The 15,064-nt window shown below is 39.5% G+C and overlaps 1 protein-coding gene across 2 annotated transcripts in view; it reads right to left on the bottom strand.

The window, feature by feature from the left end:
• Positions 1–740: 740 nt before the first annotated feature.
• The window catches only part of LOC121259910 (bifunctional TH2 protein, mitochondrial-like), a 28,018-nt gene continuing 13,694 nt past the window's right edge, over positions 741–15,064 (bottom strand). Inside the window, exons 3-7 of one of the 2 annotated variants that reach the window (XM_041161717.1) lie at positions 7,290–7,580; positions 6,725–7,139; positions 6,016–6,270; positions 1,101–1,706; positions 741–1,010 (exon numbers count right to left, since the gene is read on the bottom strand). In XM_041161717.1, coding sequence (XP_041017651.1) covers positions 1,297–1,706; positions 6,016–6,270; positions 6,725–7,139; positions 7,290–7,580 — 1,371 coding nt within the window. In that variant the 3' untranslated portion in view covers positions 741–1,010; positions 1,101–1,296. The remainder of the gene's footprint in view (positions 1,011–1,100; positions 1,707–6,015; positions 6,271–6,724; positions 7,140–7,289; positions 7,581–15,064) is intronic. The other variant, XM_041161716.1, reaches the window with a different exon arrangement.

Genomic DNA, 15,064 nt, shown 5'->3' with positions numbered 1-15,064 from the left:
ACTATGATTTATATAATAATTTAAAACCAAACCTTATGTCATCGCGCAGAAATAAAATTATTCTTATGCAATTGAAAAATTAGAAAAAATAAAGAAACTCAAGAAGGAAAAAAAAAATCACAGATAGAGCATAGAATACCACATGGGAATCTCTCCAAGGCAAGACCCTTTGGACCCACTCCTGCAGAGTCTTGATCCCATGCACCGTAGCCTAAAAAGTTTTCCTACACGAAACTAGTTAAATCGTTGGCTTTTCTTCAGGGGTGTAGCCCCAAAGAATTGTTTACACTGATAAGGTGTTGAACTTTAGACCTTGAAGGGAGTAATACACCAAGACCAAGGCATTCACCACTTGGGCCAACCCCATGGAATTGAGCAAAGAACACCCTTAAAAAACCATTTGCACAATGATACCCCAATTCAAAGAAACTTCTATTGTTTCTCGTCATATTTGTTCTTATCTTCCTTCACGAGGAATTCCAACAAAGCCATGCATCATCAGATCTCCAGCACCATTCTTTTTCTTTTTTTCCCCCACTGCCAAGCTACTCCAAGCACCTTCGCCCTTCATTACCAAAGCTCCAAGATCATCCTGGTAATAAGAGCACTAAAATGACGGAGACTTTATAACACCCAAGGCCTGGTAGAAGTTGGGCCAAGGAGTAAGGCGAAAACGAAATAGCTCATCAGATGCATCAACTTCCTTCAAGTCTAAATAAAATCTGATAGACGACTTCAAGTAGCTTAAAAGCAAAAGTTCAATTATTCATAACTGAAGCAGCAATATTGGCAGAACATAGTGTCATTCATTCCATCTGATTTTATAATACGCGATAATTTAAATGAAAATACATGTATTCTTTAAATGCCATTCCTCCAAAACGAAGGACTGTAATAACCTATGAAAATAGGTAGCAGCACTTGGATTGTTTATATGAACAAATGTATGTAAATGACCTTTGTCCTGAATCACTGCTTCCGAAAACCTCTGAATACCTGAAAGGGGGTGACTACTAAAAAATTAATTCAAGACCAATTATTGGATGAAAGGAAATAATGATAGGGAAGCAAATGAGAGAAAGCAAGGAAATTGCATATACCATGTTCACGCCATATGGAAACAAGAGACTGACATCAAGCCTTTGAACGAGTAGACCCAGTAGAAAAACGAAAAGGGAAGATAGCCAGCAAAGGGGGTGGCCGCTAATAAAATCAGCCAACTTGTGTTTTCTGTTGCACTATATATAAATGGGTCCAGCATTTTGTTGTGAGGATGAGTGAGTGAAAACTGCAATTCTAACACCCCAAAATGAAGGCATGTATTTCCGCCCAACTAGAGACTGTATAGAGAATGCCAGATAGCCCCTTCCAACTAGAACTTCCTTCGACATATTCCTTCTGTTTCTTGACTAAGCCGGGAAACAGTGGGACAAAAGAAACACCATACTGAGTCCCCACCCTTCTAAGGCTTGCACTCGAACCAATCACAATTCCTATATCTGCCTCAAGCAGACAAAGTATGTCACCCACCGAGTCTCCAATGTAAACAGTCAAGTTCTTCCTGTCATTGCTGCAATTACTAAGCACATCCTTAAAAGCTTGAACTTTGTCAATTGGAGACTCCACTTTTTTAACAATCTCACCCGTGGAAATGGATTCTTTATAAGTGAACTCATTTGCATGTATATTCAGCTCATGTAAATCCCCTGATCCATAAAAGAAGAAAATTATTAATAACTTGATAGAAAAATATAAAAAACTTCCATTGAGACGAAGCAAGCAAGAGAAAAAATACCAATGTTTAAATAAAAGGGCAGGGCGAGAAGGGTTTGATATGTGGTGTGAGGACAAGCTGAAACACAAAATTGGATTTAAAACTACAATAATGCTAATCTAGAAGGCCCTACTTGCACTCAATGTCTCAGCAGGATACCATGTGATCAATGGATTGCATCATAACGGCTAATATTTAAAATAAGCCAACAATTTTATGAGCATAACGGCGAATGGCATAACAGAAGAAATCCCATCTGACTTGGGGGAAAAAAACAGCAACCGCTACCACCACCACCACAACCAGAACAACAGAAAATGAGAATAACCACTGTATAACAACATGGCCCTTCTCCAGATGGAAAAAAAGACAGGTAGATGCTAATGACTAAACCTTATCCCATTCACCGACATGGCACTCATCACATCATGTCATGTCTTATTATTCTCAGACAATTGAAACCTATGGCTCGAGGTAAGAAGCACTAATGTCATTTTCTGCATGGACACAACAAGGTCTCAAACGTGAGAATTCATACAAACTTATTGAAGCGGAAAAATTTCTATCCAACAGGGAAAAATGTAACTATTTAACACTTTTAGTCGATGAAAAAGAGATCTTAGAATCATAAACTTGAGCTCGACACCATCAAAAGATCAAACATTCCTACCATATTGGCACACAAGGAAAATCATCATGACATTCCAAGCCTTGAGTTTTATACTGTCAAAACCCCATCCAACATATAAGCATAACTATCAAGGCATCAACTCTTGGACCCAAAATCGTGAATGCTATTGACAAAAGTTCTTGTGCAACTTAGTAGTCTGACTGTTAATATATAGTGTACCTAATGAAGTTACTGAAAGGGTGGCTGTGTCGAAAGACTTGACTTATTCATTTTGGAATAAATATAAATGAATGAGTCTCTCGTTATTTTTCAAGTAGATCATGTTTGAATTATGGAAAAAGCCCCAAAATATAATGCCAAATCCATTAAAACAAAGATGACAATCATCTATTGCAGTCAAAGTTAGAAATTTCCGTTAACCTGTAATATGAAAGGGCACCACAAAGCTACAAGACTAGAGAACCCTCATTCCTTATGTAACAACCCACCTAAAGGTTTGTCAACTTGTAATGCCCCAAGGGAGGCACAAGCCATATCAAGTTATACTCCAAAAGGACTAGTCAATAGTACAATTGGAGCCCAATTGCAATCATTATATGTAACATACGGGTCCTAAATTAGGACTTAGAATTTTAGTATTATTATTATTATTATTATTTTAGCAATTATTTAATCAGATCAGTTTTGAGATAGTAGTTTTATTTGAATAGGATTCTTCCACTTTGTACGCCTCTTTCATCTCTCTATTTGATTTCCCAAGTTTGAATAGTTTCCTAATTCGTAACCAATTCACACGGCAAAAACCCTAGTATAAATCCTCTTTTCACCACAACAGTCCCTCCATCAAACAGAGAATTCTCACGGCCAGAACCTCCCCATGTGGAAACCAAAATTTCCTACACAGATAGTCGAGACATCATTCTCACCAACCCAGGCAGTCACCTCGCAGGAAAACACCGCAGAAGTTGCCAACCCAGCCTCCTGAACTCAAACACACGTACCTCCTCCCTCGAGGGAGCCTCCAGTTGTGCCACCGTGACTCCCAGCCAGCCACCCAGACCGACCGTCACAGTTCGTTCTCCTCTCTCTGTAACGAGCTACGAAGTAGGATTTAAGAAGCAGCGCTAAAAGATAAGTAGCATGATCATAACTTTATGTGTGCTCTTTTTACTTATCAAAAAAAAACTTTATGTGTGCTGTAAACATTCTGATTTTGCATGAAAAAATGTGATGTTACCTATGCTACGCTACAAGCCAATTCAAGGTTAGCCCCTTTTCACAAACCTCGATGAATTACAATGATATGCTTGTGAATAAGACTATAGATGCTGTGCTGATATGGATTGTTGTTGGATGGATGAGATGTTATGAAATCACATGTATGCCATGTAATTTTTAGATCATGATATGCCATGCCTATGCTATGATATGTTGTGTAAGACTCATGTTAATATATCATGTTTAATGTTATGCCATGCACAAGAGTATTCCATGCCATGTAAATTCATGAAGTCAAACATGTTCTCATGCATTATGAAAGATAGTGAGAAAACACATGAATGACAAGCAAACTTTAAGATTGGCCTCATGTTATGGGTGGATGTGCAAATCACGGACTCAAGCGTGGTTCACCACACAAAAAGATATGATGTTTTGAGGTGACACGGACCCAAGCGTGTTTCACCACAGGTTATGATATGAGGTGCCACGGACTCAAGCGTGGTTTACCATATGCTATGTGATAACACGGACCTAAGCGTGCTTCACTACATGTTATGATATGTTAGACGGTGCCACGGACTCAAGCGTGGTTGCGTGGTTTACCATACGCTATGTGATAACACGGATCCAAGTGTCTCACTACATGTTATGATATATTAGACGGTGCCACGAATCCGAGTGTAGTTTACCCTTTATTATGATTTGTTATATATGGTCAACGACAATTGGACCAATGTACACATGTTATGATGGCCCCTAAGTAAATGAAAGACAAGATGAATAGGATACGTACAAATGATAGGAAATTCATGGAATCAGTATTCATACATCCACGTTACATGTATTGCCATGATTATGTTTGATTCCACTTATGTTACTAATGAATGATATATATGTTATGTGAATGTGACGATATATGTAAGTTTTCAAAATTTGTTTCTCTGTTTTTATGTTTTAATGTCCCAAATGATGATTTTGTGGATACAGAGCAGGAGTGCCAAGAGTAGAATAAATGTCCGGAGACTTAGTGTATGATTTAGACATTTAAGTAGTGTTGGTATCACATAGAACTAGCTTATGTCATTTCTTTTATTTCTCAACTTTCATGTAATGAAAAACTGTCATGCTAGATGAGTTTTATGATCCAATAGGTGAAGTATTTTATTAGATTGAATCTCTTTACAGGGCGTTATGTTATGAATGTACATAACATTCCTGACCTACAGGAAGGGGTGTTACATTATAAAGAGCAATAATTTCTCCCTCTCAAGCAATGTGAGATCCCATACACCACCTAGACTCATCACTTAGTATGAGATATCACACAACTCAATGCCTAAAAACTTTAAATGTGCATTACATAAATGGATCATCATTTGCATAGACTAATAGTAACATTATGTTGCAAAACAAAATTTATATCAGATCAATGGTTGTAACCTTCAGTTAATTGCTATTATCATCACAATGCATCAATGAGTTTCCAGTCCTCATTTCCAAAGAAAAAGATAGTTTTACAGCTAGAGGAATATCATTATAGGGCAATATCAATGAATAATGATATTCATACAACTACTTCACAATCAACGAATGTGATAGTTCCACTTTATAAAAAATAATGAAGATTTTTTTATTTGAATTTCAAATTATACATGACCGCCCTCCATTCAATACAAGGTTGTAAAAAGAGTAGCAAAAGAATTGTATGTATACCATTACCCCATATCTGATATTTATCAAAAATAAATAAATGGGGATTGAACAACTTTTGTACCATAAGCAGCATGATTTTAACACTACGTGATTGCAAACATACATGCATACATAAAATATGAGATGCGTATCACAATCACACAAATATCATGGAATATGTGCTTATAAGAGCCTCACTTTAGTTTTCAAAATTTGTAATAACATCCAAGTAGGTGTATTATTGGCTTCTTATATTTAACTTTTCCAGTTATTCTTTTCCATTTTTAGTTCTGATTTCATCTTTGTACTGAAAAAGTATTTACATGTCACTCAAAACTTATCCAATATGTTACCTCTTTCCATTTGTTTTCAGAATGTTGACAAAACCATTGCAACTTCTCAATAATAAAGACCCATTAAATTATGTTCTAAGACATGCACAATATCTTTACAGATGCAAAACCATACAGGAGTCAGAGAATGCTCTGAAAACAAGAGGGATCAAGTAAGCCACTCAACTCTTCTTCAGATATTGCATCTTCAGCTATTGCATATAAGCATCAGAGGAATAAAATGTTCAATAAACTTCGACAGAGATTTGCATTTCATCTAGTCTACATGGGAAATGGAAAATGGAAGCACACAAGAGATTTCAATTTAAATATCATAACATTCTAAGCATATGTAAGAGACATACCTGATGAAAAAGCTGATCTAATCAGATCACCACACCAACAGTATGAAAGTATATGGACATTTGCATTCTTTACAATTTTCTGAAAGAAAGCAATACAACCATCTTGAAGAATAAGACGTTCACCAGCTCGTTTTATCTCTTCAAGATTTAGACCCTTGAGTACCCCAGATTCAACCACTCTATTATTTGCCCTTTTCTCAAAATCTGAAAGTTGCTCAAGTGCTTTATGTAGATCTCCATATTTGAACTCATCAACTGTAGAGCCACATAAATTGAAAAATAAATATATACATTAGCAAGTAAATTTATGCAGTTACGAAGAATTTTTTCAAAATCTTATAATGCAATGTTAATACTCTAGTTAGTCTGTCTTGTTAAAAATTGCAGAAAGAAGTCTTGGATTGGATCAGTGTTGGAAATTATGTCATGAATTTTATTATTAAAATTACCTTCATCTCTGCACAAAAGTAAGATTTGGTTTTTGTGTTGATCTATAGAATTCACAGTAAACCCACAATAAAAATATGCCAACAGTCAATCTATCTCCTTTTTTTTTAAGACCATGTCAACCCCAAAACTCCAGATATTAAGAACAAGAAATATTTTACTGACATCTGATTTTAAGGGGAAAATTTTATTCCATGAAATCGTTTGCTGCCAATACAAAGACAGCTCAAAGTTTCAGACAATAAACAACATAATAATAAACCTTTCTTGGAAGGCATAATGCTTTCTATGCATTGCTCGTACTCTTCTGTGTACTGCTGAGAAAGAAGGCCCCACGTGTTTCTCAGCTCAGTTGACGACATCCGAGCATGTTCATTTTCAGGTTGACTCTGATCAGATTTTGGAGCTGTTACTATTGCAATTTCTGCCAAAATGGCAGAAGAATCAACAACAGTGCACGTTAAATCAAAATCAGAAAATATAATAACACGATCCTCCATAGGGTTGTGCTCTTTGATCAGAGGAACTACTGTTGGCTGAACAACCGGCTGAGCAGAGAAGAACTCTATTTCAAGTTTCATGGCTTGGTGATAAAGCTTTTCAATGATGTCAAGCTCTTCTCCTGTCAAAGAGACACTTAGTTTATCGAGCAAGTCTTCAGTTTGCACAGCAGATGCCTAAATTCAAAGATAACACTAGTTGAGCAGTTGTAGTAAAGAAGGCCATTTATGCAATTTATGTTCCTCCGAGACGATAATCAGTAGAGTATAATCAGATCAACATAAGAAATGAAGTGAAACAACTCACAGCTCAGGAGGATGACAGACCTGAAAACTTTCGGATGAATAATTTTCAATCCACTTTCTGTAAGGATGACTGCCTTCATGAAGATCTAAAAGTGCCTTGAATTCTATACCCAAAAAGGCATACAGCCTCATGCAAGGTGTCATGGCACCCAGAGTGTACGCAGCAACTTTTGTTCTTTCAAAAGGAGTTGCAAGTTTTCCAGGACCTTTTACTCCTCCAACTTTCCCAGAGGCTGTTGCCAACAAGAAATCTGTGTACTTCACTGTTGCAGAGTTGATACTGCCTTCTTTTGCAAGGTCTGAACCCCATTCCTACAAAAGCCATACAATCAGATTTGTACTCCATTACGACTTCCATAATGGTTGATCGAACAAATCAAGATAGAATCATTAACACACCAATAAAATGAGATATTTGAACTAGTGCAAAAGTACAGATCAAAAGTGACATCAGAAGTCTCAGATGGGCACAGTGCCATTTGAATCAGAACTCTCCAGTGTAGGCAGAACCATTCTGATTGGTAAAATATCCCAGTACTTCCATCTTTATGCTTCTTTCGTAAGCATATTTTCATTAGAACAGCAGACAAATTGGTAAAAACCTAGGCCATGGAAAGTATGCAGGAGAAAAGAAAAGCTTCTATCACATGTTCTGACCATTATAAGTCCACAAAGATTATATCATTCTTTAATATTTATTCCGAAAGTTCCCATTTCCCCCAAGAACTGCTATGCTTGACTTTTTAAGCGTATCTTAAGCTATTATTCCAGAACTCTCTTTTGTTTTCTACATTCCTCTGCATGTACTAAATTCACAAAGTATACAATTTATATATATATATAGAAGAGATTATTTAGGCACCTTGCCCTCTTTATTTTGAACCCATGAAAATTTCTGAGTTCAAATTGTTCAACGTAAAAATCAACTATTCAGCATCATCTGCCGCCTGTATCACAATTTCCAACTTAAAGAAAAATTATATTATATTGGCACAATTCTTCGAGTAAAAAGCATATAAAAAGTGTAACTAAAGATCATCAAGCATCATATGCCGTGTTTTAGAGAGGAATCAAAATTTGAAATTCCATAAATATGTACTAGAGGAATGCATGCCAATATTTTGTCCTCGAACTCTCAGGAAACACTAAAGCCTCATTTGTTTTCAGAGTTGAGACAGTTAAAACAAACTCTACATTTCGTACGGACAGAAATTCTGAAAGCAAACGGTCATTTATATCTCATTTGTAAAGATTTGAAGTTATTCCAACACTGTATATGGCTTTTACAGAACATTGTATATTGAACAACTAACACACCACGTGATTCTTCAATTTTTCTCTCCTGCTAAGCTGTAGCTGGAAAAGCTTTTTCCCTTCCATAGAGCCCCCCCCCCCCCCCTCTCTTTTCTCCTACATTCCCCAAGCCCGACACTGCAAACCCTAGCTGTCCAAATCTGCATCACAAGTGGCTAACGACACCATGGGAATCTCCCTTTGCACCGTGCAAAAATTTCCTTACAGCCCTAGCGAAAGACAGTCAAATGGTCTTCGCCCTCTTCAACAACAGTACCGTTGCGTGGCTTCAAACAGTTCATATTCCCCTACCCTATGCAACGGCAATGGATTCGGCTTTACCTGCAAACCGACGTCGAGGCCCCTGCCATTCCTGCTGTATTTTGGGCAGTGGGTTTGTCGAGAATCATGGGTTGTTTTGTGCGTAGTGAAACCTCTGTTTGAAAAGAACAAGTCTATAAATTGAAGATGCCCAAGCCGAGCATATCCACCAGAACCAATCTCACCTCACAGCGCACCACTGTCATTTCTGGCCATAAATGGCGTATCACCCATAGGTCAGCCATGACGGCTCCGAAGATCATGATTAAGGTGATCCTACCGCCTTTCAACAAGTGCAATCTCTTCCAACCTACCAATATACGTCCAATCTTCTCAATTACTTCAATGGATTAAACAAAAAGAATGTATACGTGTATATATGTGACTAAAAGTAACTATGAATGTTCTGTTACAACTGAAAAATATATTATAACATAGGGTCCTAAACTAAGATGGTTTGAATAGTGAGATGAGAATTTTTTGTTTTATATGAAAGTTTAAAATTTTTTTTTTAATATTATTATTGTTTTGGGATTTAAAAAAGTTAAATTCGGATTTGAAAAAGTTGAATTATTTATTATATTTTTTATGAGAATTTGAAAAAGTTGTAATAATGAGATGAGATGAATGAGAATAGAATTTTGTGTCTCATCCCATTTGCCAAACTGACCCAAATTTAATTTTTTTTTTAATTTTACTATTATTATTATTACTATTTTATTATTATTATGAGTAATGTTATTGGATCTGTTTTGAGATAGTGTTTGTGTTGTTGTGGGATTCTTCCACCCTTCAAGCCCGTATGCTTCTCAAAGTTTATCTCCTAGTTTGAATAGTTTCCTAATTGGAAACCAACTCTCACCTCAAAAACCCTCCCATAAATCCTCTCTTTTTCCTGAGGCTTTTTCCTCCATCAAAGCTCCCTTGCAGCCAAAACCTTCCCAGTAGCCATTGTGTCAGGACCCCATGCTTTGTGGCCCACGGCCAAGCCACCAGTCATGTCAAGACAAAGCTGGACAGCCCCACAGCAGGCCCTTGCATGACACCATGCCATGCCCATCAACAAGCCATGCCGTGCCCACCAGCCTTGGACTAGACCGAACCACATGCACCACCCTAGCCCACCCATGCGCTCATGCATGCCATGGGCCAACTTGGCCCATGCCAACTATGTTATTGCTTATTATTTATTTTTATTTATTTATTTATTTTCCAATGGACCTATTAGGGATTTCCAAGTTGTAATCCTTATAAATAAGACTATTAGTTTTTGCATTTACATCTTTTGACAAATTCCCACTGTGGGCGGATTATTTTGTTCTTGAGATCACCATTCAGTGCTTGGCACTTGGGCTACTTGGGGGACGCTCGTGAAACCCTTGTAGAGGATCATCACCTTCACATTTATGAATTGGTGTGATCCAATCTATCTTGTTTTTTGTCAACTTTGTGAAATTCGTGAATCAAAGTTGGTTTATGTTTATCCTTGTGTTCATTCATTAATTTTGAGTGTTAATATATTTTCTATCTTATTCATCCATTGTTCATCCATTCAATACCATACACGCATTTGATCTTCCATTTTCTCTCTATTGATCCAATTACTTTTTGTGAATAGTGCTTGCACTGTTCTTGAGAGTTCTTGGTGATATTCAGCCACCACATTATCCATTCATCCATTTTGATCTTCCCACCTACAAAACTCGACCAACCCTAGTCTTTGCCCTAATTTCCATAAATAGATCACTTCCCATAATTGCCCTTCCTCTATCACAAACCCTAGCCGAAACCCTAATTGCCTCCCATCTTTCCATACTTACACTTACCATACTCGGCTACACATAAGTCATCCACCCATAAAACCCTAGCCGTCCACCTCAAGTCCCTATAAGGTAATTGTTTTTAGGAGTCTTGACTTCCTCCCATTTCAAATCCCTTAATTTAAGGAATTGACAATCACCTTCAATTACTTAAATCATTTTTCCTACAATCTCTCTAATCAACTATTGACTTGTCATCTTAGTTCAAATTCAAATTCTTCTCTTCCGTCAAAGATTCCCTCCATCTTACAAACTTTCCATATCCATTTCTAAACCAACCAAATCTAGCCAATCTTCCAAAGACCAAGTCAACCCGAATCCGTCCACCTTAGCCAATACCAAATCCAACACTTACTTAAAGAGATTCCTACCACTTAGGAATCTTTCCTTAATTTTATCCTAGCCAATCCCTAAACTCTAGGAACAACCTTAGACTCCTTCAAACACCATCCATCTCCATCCACTTACCTTATCCAAATTTTATCTTCCTCATCTTATCTTTAATCAATCACTAAAGTCAAGTAGCAACCCTAGACTCATTCAACCACCAAACCCTAGCCTCACTCTTCCACCTCATTCTCAAACCCTAGCATCATCCTAAACTCCAACCCTAAGCCAACTCTTCCAAATCTCGAAATCCACCCTAGTCACCTCACAAAACCCTAGTTATACTTCACCATACCAACCCTAATCACCATCCAAGTGGCCCAAACATCAAGGGCACCCTTCAAGCTGCCCACATTGCATCAAACACTCATAATCAACACTTAGCCTACCCATCATCATCTCCATCATTTCATCACTCAAACACCATCCCTTTGTTGAAGGCCAAGCAAGTTAGCAAGGTCACTCGGTCATCATCCTCACCAAGGCAAGCTCGTGGTCCTTAGTGTTAGGGGCAAGACTGGGGTCCCTAACACATTGTCCATACTCACAACCAAACACATTCTCACAGCAAGCCCCACGTCGAAAACAAAAGCCACCATAGCATCCCTACCCATAAAGCCACCCCACTAGAAACCACCACAGAAGACACCGCCGATAAGTCCTCCTCCCCTCACGACATGCGTCGACTCCTAAACCCCCCCCTCTGCTGCTCTCTCTCCACTGTCAACAACCAAATAGGCCCTGTGTGTTCTGCTCAGCCCACTGTCGACTGCAGAGGATGTCGGAGCACCACCCAGCCACCTGAACTCAGACATGCATCCCTCCTCCCTCGGTAAATCACGTTGACCCTCCCTTCCTCTGCCTTGCCTTTTCTTGGTGTGAAGCACTAGACTAATTTCTCTCTCTTTGTGTCACACCACCGTCGCAGTGACCCTTCTCACTCTCTCAGTGAGCATCGCACGGTCATTCCCCTTCATTTGTTTTTAGTCCCGTGTGTTTTCCAGAAGGGTAGCCACCCTTTTAATTCAAAATGGGCCCTAAGCCCACATGGTCAAGTGCCTTCTTAAGACAAAAGTGTGCTGGGCTTATTTTAAATGGACTTGTGCTTTAAAATTAATATGGGCTAGGTTGCACTTTTACAAAAACTCTTCTAGTAATTTTAAATGGACTGTTTTCCTCAATTAGGGCTAGGCCAGAATTTAAATCAGGCCAAAGTTTTACTTAAATAAATATGAGCCCATAGACTTAAATTATTATAGAAAGTATTTAAGGGATTTAAAGTATATTTTAAAGTATACTATTGAGCCTATTATTTTAGTAATATTCCAATTGACTATTTAAATATGATTTTTAATTTTATGTATTAATCTTAGTGTAATTGAATATGACTGAATTATCTCTATGGTATGATTTTAAGTAATTAGAATGCTAGACACGTTCACTAAGAAATTAGTAATGTCTAGTACTTCGTATAGGTAACGCGCTACAAAGTGGAATTAGGAAGCAGCGCTAAGAGGTTAATAGTATGATCATAATTATGTGTGCTGTAATTATTCTAATTGTGCATGAAAATGTGATGTTTGCCGACGCTACACTACGACCCAAGTCAAGGTTATTCCATTTTTCACGAATCCCGATGAATTTTGATGATATACTTATGATGCTATGCTGGTATGGATTGTTAGATGGATGAGATGTTATCACATATATGCCATGTAATATTCAGGTAATATTTAGATCATGTATGCCATGGAATATACATGTAATGTTTAGATCATGTTATGCCCTGCCCATGTTATGCTATGTGGTGTAAAACTCATATTAATAGGTCATGTACAATGTTATGCCACATGTATTATGAAAAGTTAATAAGAAAATACATGTAAGCTAATATGATATGAGGTGACACGAACTGAAGCGTGGTTCACCATATATGATATGGTGTGACACGGACTCAAGCGTGTTTCACCACAGCTTATGATATGTTAAGTGGTGCCACAGACTCAAGGGTGGTTCTGTTAAAACCCCTAGAAGAGTGGCCTCGGAACATGCCTCGACACTACCCTTGGAAGGCAAGGATAGCACCACTGCTAGCCTACGCGCATGCCTTGGCCCGTGCCGGGACACGCACGGGGCGCCCATCATGCAGGCCAGCGAGGCTGGTGCCCGCGCGCCCTCATGCGCACATCCATGTGCGTGCGCCTGCGCAAGCCCCTACGTGCGCGCCAGCACACATCCTTGCGCGCACGCCCCAGAGCACGCCTATGCTTCCGCGAGCACTCCCCTGCGCACGCCTCAGCGCAAGCCCATGCTTCAGCGCGCACCCCTGCGCGCGCCTCAGCGCACGCCCATGGATCCGCGCGCGGCCCAGCACACCCCCATGCGCATGAGCCTACGCACACCCTTAGGCGCACGCCCCCGCGCGCGCCCTTCTGCACACTCCCCAGCACGTGGCCTGTGCCGCATGCCAGCGAGTTTAGTGGCATGCCTCGCGGCATGCCATCCAGCGCACGGCTCCAACTCGTGCCTTGCGGAGCAGGCCAGTGGCATGCCATCCAGCGCATGGCTCCAGCCCCTGCCTTGCAGTCCAGCGCCCAGGCCATCAGCCTGGGCCATGCAGCATGCACACATGGCTACCCACCAGCAGGCCTTGCATGGCACCATGCCATGCCCATCAGCAAAACCATGTTGTGCCACCTAACCATGGACCAACCCGAAGACCACCATGCAACATTCTAGCCTACCATGGGCCATGCATGTCACGGCCAAGATGAGTCCATGGCATTATCTTATTGCTTTTTATTTATTTTATTATTATTTACTTTCAAGGGACCTAGTGGGGGTTTCCAACTTGTAACTCTTATAAATAGGACCCTTAGTCTTTTCTTGGACATCTTTTGACAAAATTCCTTTTGGACGGCTTTGTTCTTGAGATCATTTATCGGTGCTTAGCACTTGGGCTCTTTGGGGTGCAATTCGTGAACCCCTAAGGAGAGAATCACACTTTGCAATTCGTGAATAAGTGTGATTCGGTTTATCAATCTTATGAGTATTATTCATTCATTCTCTTGTTTTCCATTTACTTTTCATGGATCTTATCTTTTCTTGTGAATGGTTCATGACTTGCTCTTGAATTGTTCTTGAGAATATTTTGTGTTCATCTTGTGTGCATTGCCGAAATCACCAAATAGCCTCACTCGATCCATCATAACACATAGTGCCGCCCACTAATGTGTTTGCCCTAATTCCCACCTCCATAGTCGGCATTACCACAAATACCCTTCTTCCATCCCAAGTTGCCCTAGCCGAACTCTCCCTCCTCCATAAGGAAACACTTTCCTTTTAGGAGTCCTACCCGTATCAATTCAAATCCCTTGAATCACTCAAGTCAACTTTGACTTTCCCAAATAGCTCCACCGAATGCTCAAGATTCTTATCCACTAGGAATCTTTCCAAACCCCAACTCTCACCTATTTTCGACAACTCTAGTTGCCTAACCAATCCGAAACCCTAGCCTCCTCCTCCCTTGGGCGCCAACCCTAGTTCCTTCCATCCGAACCCTAGCCTCACTTCCTCTCACCACTCCAACCCTATCACTTAGCGTCAGCGTCAAACTCAAGGAATTAACCATTGCCGTCCATAGTGAATTGCAAGCCCTAAACACTTAGCCTACCCCATTCCACCAACAATTCCACTCCTAAACACCTACCCATTAGTGAAGGCCAAGCAAGTTGGCAAGATCACTCGGTCACCATCATCACCAAGCTCGTCACCAAGGCGAGCTTGGGAACTTAATGCTTAGGGACAAGACCGGGGTCCCTAACATTAATTGGTGCTTTCATTGAGAGGTGCTATTCTTGCTTGGTGTTTTGAGAAGTTCTCACTTCTCCTCGAGGTAAACGACGCGTTAACTCAAACTTTGTAAATTGATTGGAGGAGACCCTCGTTGGATCCCATTTATTTGAATTGTTGATT

The sequence above is a fragment of the Juglans microcarpa x Juglans regia genome, chromosome 4D, assembly GCF_004785595.1.
Source record: "Juglans microcarpa x Juglans regia isolate MS1-56 chromosome 4D, Jm3101_v1.0, whole genome shotgun sequence".
NCBI classification, from domain to species: Eukaryota; Viridiplantae; Streptophyta; class Magnoliopsida; order Fagales; family Juglandaceae; genus Juglans; species Juglans microcarpa x Juglans regia.
The sequence above is the reverse complement of the archived record's forward strand: the minus strand, read 5'-3'. Positions and strand labels throughout refer to the sequence as shown.